This window comes from Neofelis nebulosa, chromosome 17 (assembly GCF_028018385.1).
Source record: "Neofelis nebulosa isolate mNeoNeb1 chromosome 17, mNeoNeb1.pri, whole genome shotgun sequence".
In the NCBI taxonomy this organism is placed as follows: Eukaryota; Metazoa; Chordata; class Mammalia; order Carnivora; family Felidae; genus Neofelis; species Neofelis nebulosa.
The window spans coordinates 26,537,990-26,551,487 of NC_080798.1; the positions used below are offsets into that span (position 1 = coordinate 26,537,990).

A 13,498-nucleotide genomic window follows, 5' to 3' on the forward strand; every position below is an offset into this window, starting at 1 on the left:
CCTACCTGTAAAGAAGATCTCAGTAGAGCCCCAAGGACAGGTGCTATAGTGCTAGTGCAGGAACATGTGCATATTTGGTTTTGAGGGTATACAGTAAGTGAGGAAGCAAAGGACTCAGATTTAAGAAAATGAAAAAAGGTTGAATTTGGCAATCAAAAAGAATGAAATCTTGCCATTTGCAACTGCGTGGATGGAACCAGAGGGTATTATGCAAAGTGAAATTAGTCAGAGAAAGACAAATATCATATGACTTCACTCATATGAGGACTTTAAGATACAAAACAGATGAACATAAGAGAATGGAAGCAAAAATAATGTAGAAATAGGGAGGGGACAAAACATAAGAGACTCTTAAATATGGAGAACAGAGGGTTACTGGAGGGGTTGTGGGGGAGGAGGGATAGGCTAAATAGGTAAGGGGCACTAAGGAATCTACTCTTGAAATCATTGTTGCACTATATGCTAACTAACTTGGATGTAAATTTAAAAAATAAATTAAATAAATAAATAACAATATTGAAAATAATAAGAGTGTGAACTGACAGGAAAACATAGTAGTAGACTTTCTGGACAGTTGAGATTTGTGACTATGAATTTTCAGTGGTACCATGAGCCCACTTGTATAATTTTCTCCATTAGTGCCCAGCAGTAGTTAGCCATAGAGAAAATGTCATGGGCAGAGGCAGCCATGGAGAAAGTGGTAGTCAAATTCACTGAGGGCTAGAGTCAAGTAGGTGCTTTGAAAGGACAAAAGATAAGGGAAATTTGGGTACCAGTTATGGTCCTTAGATTCTAGCTGGCATAAGGAGAGGAGGAGGAGACTGATTGGAGAGGGAGAAAGAAAGTAAGAGTCAATGGTTGGAGGTTTCCATGAGGTTGGAAAACAGTTCTGGTGGGGGGTTATTCAGTGACCCTACTTAAATTTTAAAATTTCATAGATGGAAAGATCTATTTGGACCTTGGATCTTGACAGGGTGGATTATGGCAAAATGATAGCTGATTTGAGCCAAATACGAGAGTCATCAATGAATGAGGCTGGAAATGACTGGAAAATAGAGAGTGTAGCAAACTGATACGGAGAGTGTTGCAACTGGAAGGCACACTCCTCAAAAGTAAAGAGACTGTACAATGAGGCTTTCTTTCAAGGCTTTGGGGAACCCCCTAAATCTTGTAGCAGGATTTCGTTACCAAGGCAACCTCCACCATCCAGCTCAGTCTTCATTGTTCCTGACTGAACAGTCCTCTTACACACCAGGCTTCTTCAATAAGCTTTGATCATTTGTGTTTCCATTTCTATTGTTCCCTACAAGTTCTCAAACTCTGTTGTGTTTTTTCCCCTTGAGGTATGATAGACTATTTGTTATATTCAGAAGAGAAAGCTATAGGCATAGTGGTATAAGGTGGGCATTTCAGGGGCACCTGGGTGGTTTAGTCGGTTAAGCGTCCAACTTTGGCTCAGGTCATAATCTCAGTTCTTGAGTTCGAGCCTCGTGTTGGTCTCTGTGCTGACAGCTGAGAGCCTGTTGTCTGCTTTGGATTCTGTGTCTCCCTCTCTTTCTGCTTCTCTCCCACTTGCACTCTGTCTCTCTCTCTCTAAAAAATAAAGATAAAAAAAAATTTTAAGGTAGGCAGTTCAGCCTCAGTGGAGCCTTGTGTCCTCAGGGTCAGTACCAAAGTAGCATTGATTTAGGACACTGTCAGAGAGAACAACACCAATTTTCTTTGGGGGATAATGTTATGTAAATACTATGCCTGCAGGGGCTTTGGAAACAGGTAGCACTGTCTCCTTTCTCTTCACCTTGGGAAGGAGGCAGAATGCTCAGTGATTTCATGATTGAAAAGCTTGCCTTGATTTGATCCCCAGCTCTGAGTTTCTGGCTCTCCAAGTGTGCTTTGTTCTCTGTAAACTGTAGCCAATGACACTACTTTCTTAACAAGTTTTTGGTAAGGAAGTGATGCATTACAGCCATTAGTACAGTTTCTGACACATAGAAACAGTCCATCTCCTTTCATAAGTAGTGAGACATCATGGAAATATTGGTCTTTGGAGTCAATGTGGCTTCTCCACCTGTTGGTCATATATGATCTGGACAATTACTTACAACTTAGAACCTTGGTTTCTTCATATATAAAATGGGGGTAAACTCATGGAAGCAAAGGATTGAATTGGTGGTTTTCAGGGACTGTGGGCAGGGAGAGAAGGAAAATTGCTAATCAATGGGTAAAAAATTTCAGTTATACAAGATATATAAGTTCTAAATCTCTACTGCATGACCTTGTGCCCATAAGTAACAATACTGTATTATACCCTTAAAAATAGGCTAAAAGAGTAGATCTCATGTTAAGTTCTTTTATCACAATGATTCAATTGATCAATAAGTGTTTAAGTTGCCAATACCAAAAAAATGGGAGTAATAGGAGTTGGTAAGAATTAAATGATATACTACACACAGGAAAGTGAATGGTCAACTACTGTCCATGCTGTTTTTATTTTTGCTCAGAAATGCAGCAATGCTAGCATTGCTGAAAAGAACTAGTTACCTGGACATTTGTACTAAATCTAAAGCCTTTGACCAAAGCATCTCAAGAGTTTTCAACATTGATAATGGATAGAGGAGAAAGCTTGTTATTCATATGTTCAGTTTAATAAGAATTGGATGTTTATACAGGGTGGAGCCGCTTATTTATGTTGACTGTAAAAGCCACAAGAGCCCTTACAGTCCATCCAGTTCACCCATTCTTTGTACTTGGGGAACTTTGGCCTCAGGGGATGGTGGGACTGCCTTAGCATTGAGCTGGTACCTACACTATGATAGTCCACAATTTAAAGGGGTACCACAATCACTTAAGCCTTGCAAATAAACTACTGCTAACACAACTCTCCAAGAAAAAGAGACATTAAAGAGAAAATGACATGGATTTCACTAGATCAGAGATGTCTTTCCACCAAAGGCATTGAACATTGAATAATTTGGTTGGCAGGAGAGTTTTAGCGTGTTGTCCTAATAGCTCTTTAAGACTGTTCCTCCCACCTGATAGATGTGCTACAGGCATGATAGCTTTTCAGTATGGAGACCCATGGGGGGTCTCTGATTCAAGAGGAGGATCTAATTGAATTTTATTCTAGAATATAGGAATGGAAGACACTTCCTCCAGGATTATTTCTATTCACATTTTGAATCCTTTATTGACCCAAGTTGCACCTCAAAGACAGGAATCACTATAAAAGAAATGTCATATTTTTAAAAATCATTTATAGATTCCCTGGCAGGAAATATCCTTTGTGAAGCCTATGTTTATTTTACTTTACATTTACACAGAATGCTCTGTGTCACTCAAATCAGTCCACACAAGCTGTATGTCCAAATCATCTACACACCTCGTATTCCATGACCTCGATGTTTTATTCATCAACACCTGCTTCTCTGAGTGTTGCTTGCACTTGTTTTGCTCAGTGTAGCTCCCTTTCAGCCTTTTATCAAATAATTTCCAATCCTCCATTAATAATTCGATGGGAAAAGGCTAGAGGTGATGTTCTCTGCAGTGTGACAAATATGCCAGTGATTTCATCTGAATTACAGCAATGGAGTGTCTACCTTTGTAACCAATGATTTTTCCTCTTTCCTGGGATGATAATAATTTTTTATTATAGTAGTGTTCAACAAACTCAGTAACATTCCCTGGTGATTTTCTATAACAGCAGCCATATGGAACTGTAATTTCAAAGTCCCTCTGATCTCATTCAGTTTTATGCTATTGAATTAAATGTCAAAGTTGTCTTTGTACCATCTGCAAGATTTCTTCTGTTTTGAATACTGTTAGTTTGCTCTCAGTTATCTGGTGAACCATTCTGTACATTTATCACTAGTATTAAATTTCTAACTTAAAGGAAGATTTTCAACATAATTTATTTTGCTGCCTCTAGTTTTAATATTGTAGTAAAATTGATTCCCAAGTGTCTAGAACTATAGAGGTAGATCAACTGGGGAGAAAGCTTGATCTTAAAAAGCATCACACACATCCCTAAGATACTGGCTAATAAAAACATCTCATAATGTTTTAAAATGCATTGATGTATATTTTTCTTAATCTCCTTCCCCAGAACATAGTTGGAAGTAGTATGACTAAACAGGTTGAGGATGAAGAGCATTATTGAAGACAGAAACTATTGGAAACAATTCAAATGTCTATCTATAGAATATTCATTAAACAAATATAGTAGGCTATGCTATGAATATATAGTCACTACAGAGAATTCAGAGGGCCAAAAGTATTAAAAGCGATAATAATTTTTGTTAATAAAAATTATATTACACAAAGAAGAAAGTAAGAGATGTGTATTTTATACAACAAACAAATGAACAAGGAAATAAGTATAATGTATATATTTAGAAATGTAACAAAGAATTTGATAAAACCATATTAGTATTGGGAGTCTTTGATCAAGATCTTTTGAAATTTGACAGATTAATTAAACAAAACACAAAAAGGGTGTAAATAATATGAAATTTATTTATGTTTTCACCTTATTCCATAAGTTTTAGTATGTTGTTTTGTTATTATTTGTCTCAAAATATTTTTTAACTTCCCTTGTTACTTTTTTTTGACTCCTTGATTATTTAAGAAAGTGTTGTATTTTCCACATATTTGTGGATTTTTTAATTAAAAAAATTTTTTTACTGTTTATTTATTTTTTAGAGAGAGAGAGAGAGAGAGAGTGAGTGGAGTAGGGGCAGAGAGAGAGGGAGACACAGAATCCGAAGCAGGCTCCAGGCTCTGAGCTGTCAGCACAGAGCCCTACGTGGGGCTCTAACCCATGAACCATGAGGTCATGACCTAAGCTGAAGTCAGATGCTTAACTGACTGAGCCACCTAGGTGCCCCTGCATATTTTTGGATTTTTAAGCTTTCTTTTTGCCATTGATTTCTAATCTATTCCACTGGGATCAGAAAAGATACTTTGTATAATTTTAAACTTCTTGAATGATTGTGTGTTCTAACAGGTGATCTATCTTGGAGGATATTCCATGTGCATTGGCAAGAATGTATATTCTGCTATTGTTTGGTTGAGTGTTCTGCATGTCTCTTACATCCAACTGGTCTATAGTGTTGTACACATCCTCTTTTCCTTATTGATATTTCTGTCTTTTTTTCTATCCATTATTGAAAGTGTGGTATTGAAGTCTCATACTTTTATTGTGTCACTGTCTAGTTCTCCCTTCAATTCTCTCAAAGTTTGCTTTCTATTACAAGAGCTCTGAAGTTTAGGGCATATATATTTATAATTGCTGTATCTTCTTGGTGAATTGACCACTTTATTATTATATAATATCCTTCTTTGTCTCATATAACAATTTTTTACTTAAAGTGTATTTTGTCTGTCTGCTCTCTTTTGGTTAGTATTTGCCTGAAATATCTTTTTTCATGCTTTGATTTTCAACCTATGTGTACTTAGATCTAAAATGAATCACCTGTAGGCATCATATTGTTGGATATTGTTTTTTAATTCATTCAGCCAATCTATATCTTTTCATTGGTAAGTTTATCCATTTATATTTAAAGTACTGATAGGGAAGGACTTACTATTGCTACTTTGTTGGGTTTTTTTGTGTATCTTTTAACTTTTTTGTCCCTCCTCTCCTCTCTTATTCCCTGCCTTTGTGTTTTATTTATTTTTTGTAGTGACATGATTTGATTTCCTTCTCATTTCCTTTTGTTTATATTCTGCAGATATGTTCTGTAGCTATTTCTGTAGAAATATTCTGTAGATATTTTCATTGTGATTATTATTGCAATCAGATAAAACATCTTAAAGTTGTAACATTCTACTTTTTTTGCTTTGTAATCAGTATATTAAGGAGACATTCATACATTTTAAGAATTGCTTAATTCTGATATCCAGATTTAAGATTATGAACATGACTTTTAAACATACAATTAAAACTATTCATCATAATTTGCTATACTACCAACATTGAATTACAGTTACTTTGGAGTGTAAGTTAAATGGTTTAAAGTAAGCCTGTAACATACCTAAAAAACACCTTCCTAGCTCATACATGCAAATTCACTTTTCCGTGTAAATATCTCTTTACTCTAAGTTACCCTGCTCCTGAAGTCACTACTCTGAAGCTTATCATGGTCCAAAGAGAAGGAATAAAAGTGTAACCAGGATATATATATATATATATATATATATATATATATATATACATATATTTAAAAAAATATGGCACAGCAGAAGGGAATGCAATTCTACAAGTGCAAGCCCTCAAACAGCAGATTATGATAAACCCCTTCTTTAGAAAGGTAGCCTTTCCACCATTGATACCACAGGCCAAATTACACAGCATGCCATCTTCAAGTAACAGTTGAGGCAATAGAATAAATGCAGAAGCATCACAATGAATCTCAATAGAACTACAGACCAACACTTCTCTACAATTTCTTTTTCTGATTGCCAATTAAACACAAGTTTTAATTTCATAGCTTAACAATTAAGGATCATACACTGAAGTCAATACATATACCTAGCATTTTCAGTGTAAACTATTTCATGTACATAGAGCTGAAATCAATTACAAGGTAGGGCCTCTAACACATGCCAGGGGAGAGTTTTTTATTCTTATTTTTATTTTTAAAAATTTTTTTAAATATGAAATTTATTGTCAAATTGGTTTCCATACAACACCCAGTGCTCATCCCAACAGGTGCCCTCCTCAATACCCATCACCCACCCTTCTTTCTCTCCCACCCACACCCCATCAACCCTCAGTTTGTTCTCAGTTTTTAAGAGTCTCTTATGTTTTGGCTCCCTCCCTCTCTAACCTCTTTTTTTTTCTTCCCCTCCCCAATGGTCTTCTGTTAAGTTTCTCAGGATCCACATAAGAGTGAAAACATATGGTATCTGTCTTTCTCTGTATGACTTATTTCACTTAGCATAACACTTTCCAGTTCCATCCACATTTCTACAAAAGGCCATATTTCATTCTTTCTCATTGGCACGTAGTATTCCATTGTGTATATAAACCACACTTTCTTTATCCATTCATCAGTTAATGGACATTTAGGCTCTTTCCATAGTTTGGCTATTGTTGAAGTGCTACTATAAACATTGGGGTACAAGTGTCCCTGTGCATCAGCACTCCTGTACCCCTTGGGTCAATTCCTAGCAGTGCTATTGCTGGGTCATAGGGTAGGTCTATTTTTGATTTTTTGAGGAACCTCCACACTATTTTCCACAGTGGCTGCACCAGTTTGCATTCCCACCAACAGTGCAAGAGGGTTCCTGTTTCTTCACATCCTCGCCAGCATCTATAGTCTCCTGATTTGTTCATTTTAGCCACTCTGACTGGCGTGAGGTGGTATCTGAGTGTGGTTTTGATTTGTATTTCCCTGATGAGGAGCGATGTTGAGCATCTTTTCATGTGCCTGTTGGCCATCTGGATGTCTTCTTTAGAGAAGTGTCTATTCATGTCTTCTGCCCATTTCTTCACTGGATTATTTGTTTTTCGGGTGTGGAGTTTGGTGAGCTCTTTATAGATTTTGGATACTAGCCCTTTGTCCGATATGTCATTTGCAAATATCTTTTCCCATTCAGTTGGATTCATTCCTGGGCTGAAGGGCTGGTTCAACATTTGCAAATCAATGTGATACATCACATTAGTAAAAGAAAAGATAAGAACCATATGATCATATCAATCGATGCAGAAAAGGCCTTTCACAAAATTCAGCATCCTTTCTTAATAAAAACCCTCGAGAAAGTCGGGATAGAAGGAACATACTCAAACATCATCAAAGCCATTTATGAAAAGCCCACAGCTAACATCATCCTCAATGGGGAAAAACTGAGAGCTTTCCCCGAGATCAGGAACAGGACAGGGATGTCCACTCTCACCGCTGTTGTTTAACATAGTGTTGGAAGTTCTAGCATCAGCAATCAGACAACAAAAAGGAAATCAAAGGCATCAAAATTGGCAAAGATGAAGTCAAGCTTTCACTTTTTGCAGATGACATGATATTATACATGGAAAACCCAATAGACTCCACCAAAAGTCTGCTAGAACTGATGAATTCAGCAAAGTTGCAGGATACAAAATCAATGTCCAGAAATCAGTTGCATTCTTATACACCCATAATGAAGCATCAGAAAGACACATAAAGAAACTGATCCCATTCACAATTGCACCAAGAAGCATAAAATACCTAGGAATAAAGCTAACCAAAAATGTAAAACATCTGTATGCTGAGAACTATAGAAAGCTTATGAAGGAAATTGAAGAGGATATAAAGAAATGGAAAAACATTCCATGCTCATGGATTGGAAGAATAAATATTGTTAAAATGTCAATACTACCCAAAGCTATCTACACATTCAGTGCAATCCCAATCAAAATTGTACCAGTATTCTTCTTGAGGCTAGAACAAGCAATCCTAAAACTTGTATGGAACCACAAAAGATCCCGAATAGCCAAAGTAATTTTGAAGAAGAAGACCAAAGCAGGAGGCATCACAATCCCAGACTTTAGCCTCTACTACAAAGCTGTCATCATCAAGACAGCATGATATTGGCACAAAAACAGACACATAGACCAATGAAATAGAATAGAAACCCCAGAAATAGACCACAAAAGTATGGCCAACTAATCTTTGACAAAGCAGGAAAGAACATCCAAGGGAAAAAAGATAGTCTCTTTAACAAATGGTGCTGGGAGAACTGGGCAGCAACATGCAGAAGGATGAAACTAGACCACTTTCTTACACCATTCACAAAAGCAAACTCAAAATGGATAAAGGACCTGAATAGGAGACAGGAAACCATCAAAACCCTAGAGGAGAAAGCAGGAAAATACCTCTCTGACCTCAGCCGTAGCAATCTCTTACTTGACACATCCCCAAAGGCAAGGGAATTAAAAGCAAAAATGAACTATTGGGACCTCATGGGGAGATTTTTTTTGGAAGTAGTTTTTACAAGTATTAAACTTATGTTGCACACTGAAGTCATCATACATACAGGGCAAAGTCAGAACTTTTATATTTTTTACTCTTCATTTAACTTTTAAAACACTACTATAGTTGAATATTAAAACAACAACAACAGTAAGTAGTGAGCTATGATTATAGTCTTTCACTCATTCATCACTGCATATAAAATGCCAGCAGTGTTATTCACTGGTCCCATTAAGAGGTTTGACACTGAACACCTCCCCTAGGGTGACGTTCATCATCCTCATACACTTCTCCATTGTAATGGCGCCTTCTTTCCTGATTTGGATCAAGGTCCACCAGTTCTACCTGGTCCATTTCATCAGTCTTTTCTACTTCCTTTCTCTCAGGTAGGAGTTTTTCCAGCAAAGAGAGTTTATCAGGAGAGGGAAAGCCATTCTCAGGAAAGTTTACCTTAAATTCGATGATTAGGCAACCCTTTTCATATGGTCTACGATTAATTGGCATGCCTTCATTCAGCACACACTTGATAGCTCCATGTTTGACAATCTGACCTGGATGAGAGATAATGACAATGGTTCTGTTGTCAAGAGTAGACATTGGTTTTGAAAGCTACACAGTGCTTCAACCAGCTGTATGTCCATACACATGAACATGCCTCTCCTCGCCTAGTAAAAACAGCATGGTCCTTCTAATCTAAAACAATGATAACATCTCCTGGTTCCAATCCAGGTTCTTGGTCTCCTTCACCATGGAATGTTATCTTCTGGCCATCTTTCATGCCTTTGTCAATATGAACTTCTAGAATTTTCTTTTCTCGAACTATTTTCCTTCCATTGCAGCTTTTACATCTATCTTTAGGACTTATCCGTTCCCCATGACCCTGGCACTCCATGCACACAGATTGAATTTGCTGAACCATTCCAGGTCCTATCTGATGAATTCTTATTTTCATTCCAGTACCTCAGCAATTGAGACAACATTCTACCACTCCTTTCTTACCACCCTGGCCTTCGTATTCATCGCAAATCACATTCTTTTGCAGAGCTAGTTTTTTTGTTGTACCATTATATTAATCTTCTAAAGTTACAAAGAGCTGGTGCACAGCATTTTTACCTCTCCTTTCTCTCTGAATCCTTCCTCCTCCAAAAAAAAACATATCAAAGATATCCATGGGGGAGCCAAAACCACCACCTTCTCCACCTTCTTTAATTGCCTGTTCTCCTCCTTTGTCATATAGTTTCCTTTTCTTCACATCAGAGAGCACTTCATAAGCTTGAGAAATCTGTTTAAACTTCCCTCCTTCATTTGGATTCTTGTCAGGGTGGTACTTCAAAGACAATTTCCTGTAAGCCTTTTTCAATTCTTCCTGGGTGGCATTGGGTTTGACCCCCAAAATGTAGTAAGTATGTTCTTTCACCATTTTCTACAGCCGGTGAGGGGGCTGAGGTCGGTGTGGGGGAGCTGGAGGGAGCACATTGCTGGGCGCAGCTCGGGCAGCTGCCGCTTCTCCGTTTTGCACTGAGCGTTCTAGAAAGTTCCCATAACATTCTATTTTAAACTGATAATTTCAATCATGTACAAAAATTCTATCCTCTACAGCTCCATCCCCCCACTTCATGTCATTAATGTCAAAAATTATGTCTTTATTTGTTGTATACCTATTAACATCGATTTATATCTTTTTTTTGCTGGATTTTCACCTCTAATTTTATGCACCAAAATCACAACAGTACAGTTTGCTATATTTGTCCATATATTTACCTTTATTGGAGAACCTTACATTTTCATACAGCTTCAAGCTGCTTTCTACCATCTTTTTTTTCACTTGAAGGACTCCCTTTAGCATTTCTTATAGGACAGGTCAGGTCTAGTGGTAAAGAACTCTCTCAGCTTTTGCTTTTCTGGGAAAATCTTAATTTCTCCATTTTGAAAGACAGTTTTGTCAGATACAGCATCCTTGATTGAGAGTTTTTTTCCTTTCAGCACTCTGAATATATTATCCCTTCTTGCCTGTAAGTTGTCTGCTGATAATCTTACAGAGGCTCCCTTGTACATGACGAGTCAATTTTGTCTTGCTGCTTTCAAGATTCTCTCTTTGTTTCTTTGGGTTTATCCTATTTGGAATTTTTGAGCTTCTTGAATATGTATGAGCTCATGAATATGAATGAAAATTTCTTTCCCAACATTCGGGAGTTTTCAGCCATTATTTTTTCAAATAAACTTTCTGTCCTGTCCCTTTCTCTCTTTTTTTTTTCTTCTTCTGAGATTCCCATCATACAGCTATTGATCTACTCTCTAGCATCCTATAAGTCCTTTAGGCTTTCTTCACTTCTCTCCATTCTTTTTCTCTTTTTGCTTCTCTAGCTGATTTCCAGTGACATATCTTCAAGTTCACTGGTTGCTTCTTCTGTATGATCAGGTTTGATATTGAGCCTCACTACAAATTTTTTTCAGTTTAGTTATTGTAATTTTCAGCTCCATAATTTGTTTGGGTCTTCTTGATAGTTTCTCTTTGTTGATATTCTCATTTTGTTAGTGCAATGTTTTCCTAATTTCATTTAGTTTTCTATCAGTGTTCTTTTTTAGCTCAATGAGCATCTTTATGACAGTTAAGTTCTTTGTCAAGCAGCTTAGAGATCTACATTCATTTAAGGTCTGAAGTTTTATTTTGTTCCTTTGGGCCCTGTTTCCCTGTGTCTTTGTATGCCTTGTGATTTTTTTTTTTTTTTTTGAGATTTGTGCATTTGAATAAGCAGCTACCTCTCCAAATCTTTAAGTACTGGCTTTGTGCAGAGGAAGAATTTCATAATTAACCTGAGTAGAAGTTCTAAGACTGTTCAAACCTTTTCTGATGTCTTGTAACCCTTTATGTATGCATGCAGAACTGTAGCTGTAATGTCCTGAAATGCTTGCCTTTGTTTTCAGCAGCTTCCAAACTCTGGCACCAGTACCATCAATGTTGTAAGTCAGACAATACAGAAACCAATACCTCAGTCATCCTCCAGACAACCCAGAAAGTTGGATGCACAAATGGATGCACCAGTTTGTTTCAGACCCTAGGAAAGGTCTCTGGTATTGGTACGGGTGAATGTTGTGACTTGCTATGCTGGGTAGAGAGAGGTTATGGTTTTGCAAAATCTCATAAATTTTTCTACCTCTTACTCTGGAATTCTTTCTTGAATTTACATTGGCTTGAGTGCCATAGCTCTTCAACTGTATCCAGAGTTTTCACAGGGGTATCATGGTCCATATATTGTTGTTAATTTATTGTTTCTGTGGAAGACAGAAGACCAGGATTTTCCTAGTCTGCCAACATGCTCTAACTAGTGTATACTTAAACAGAAGACTGGGCATCTAGGATGAGAAGCTCTTTATGGTCTATTATTTTGTACTATTTTAAATAATTCAAGCTATACTACTATTTAAAAGTTAAGTAACATTATTGAACAATTGATATGGCAGTGCTTATTATGGGTAAGCAGAGAAGAGAGAGATTATGAAGTGGTCTTCTGTTTGAAAAAAAAATTTCTAGTGAGGAAAAATGAATCTATTCCAGGTATCCAAATAAAGAGAATTTAATATGGAGGACTCATTACCAGGATATAAAGTTGCTTGGAAGATCTGAGAAGACAAACAGGGTTAGTGAGGCAGCCCAGAGATTAGCAACTGCAGAGGCTAGAGTTGACCATGGAGGAGCCGAGTCACTATCAGAGATGCCACTCCTCAAAGATGTCCTCTGGCTTCTTACCTCCTATTGGATGAATGTACCTGGAAACCAGTTAGCACAGTTAGCAAGGGAGCCTAGGACGCAGAGTTTGCATGGATTAGTTCCCTACATACAGAGCAGAACAGGCAAAATGTGGCAATGAATTGAAGAACGAAAGGTAAGTGACACTTGATAGTTCTCCACAAATGTGGGAATCAAACCAAGCTTTAAACAATGGATGAAATTTGGGATAAGTTGAAAGAAGAATATGGATGTCAGAGGTAAAAATAATCATGAAGCTTTGGAGGACTGAGGAAGCAACCCCAGATAGAGTACTTGGAGATGAGATTGGTTTAGGAGATTGGATCCCCACTGTATGTAGTTTTGAGCACTAGGAATTTATGGAGAATCATGACAAACTAATGTTTTTTTTTTAATTTTTTTTTAACATTTATTTATTTTTGAGACAGAGAGAGACAGAGCATGAACAGGGGAGAGTCAGAGAGAGGGAGACACAGAATCTGAAACAGGCTCCAGGCTCTGAGCTGTCAGCACAGAGCCCAACGCAGGGCTCGAACTCATGGACCGCGAGATCATGACCTGAGCCGAAGTCGGCCGCTCAACCAACTGAGCCACCCAGGCGCCCCGACAAACTAATGTTTTAAGACACTAAACACTAAAACATTGCCCATCTGTGCAGAGGACAGACTTAAAGGGGCTTAGACTGGAGTTTAAAAGCCTACTTGAGCGTTTCCTAAATATTCTGCACAATTAATATTGGATATAGACAGCCTGGACAAGACCAATCTGATTTAACATCTCTTATTTCTCTTTTAAAATGTGG

General features: G+C 37.4%; 1 protein-coding gene across 1 annotated transcript; it reads right to left on the bottom strand.

Annotated features, from left to right (window-relative positions):
* Nucleotides 1–9,179: 9,179 nt before the first annotated feature.
* LOC131499568 (dnaJ homolog subfamily A member 1-like) lies at nucleotides 9,180–10,368 on the bottom strand. Its single transcript, XM_058707646.1, has 2 exons — nucleotides 10,062–10,368; nucleotides 9,180–9,499 (listed from the first exon to the last, which is right to left on the bottom strand). The coding sequence occupies exons 1-2, from the start codon at nucleotides 10,366–10,368 to the stop codon at nucleotides 9,180–9,182; spliced, it is 627 nt and encodes a 208-aa protein (XP_058563629.1).
* Between the last annotated feature and the right edge of the window lie 3,130 nt (nucleotides 10,369–13,498).

What these genes read in the sequence shown, in the direction of transcription:
- LOC131499568 (XM_058707646.1), bottom strand. Translation starts at nt 10,368, where the DNA reads ATGGTGAAAGAACATACTTACTACATTTTGGGGGTCAAACCCAATGCC. An exon ending in GATTCAGAGAGAAAGGAGAG is followed by an intron (nt 9,500 to 10,061) that starts GTAAAAATGCTG and finishes TCTCTCATCCAG; the next exon opens with GTCAGATTGTCAAACATGGA.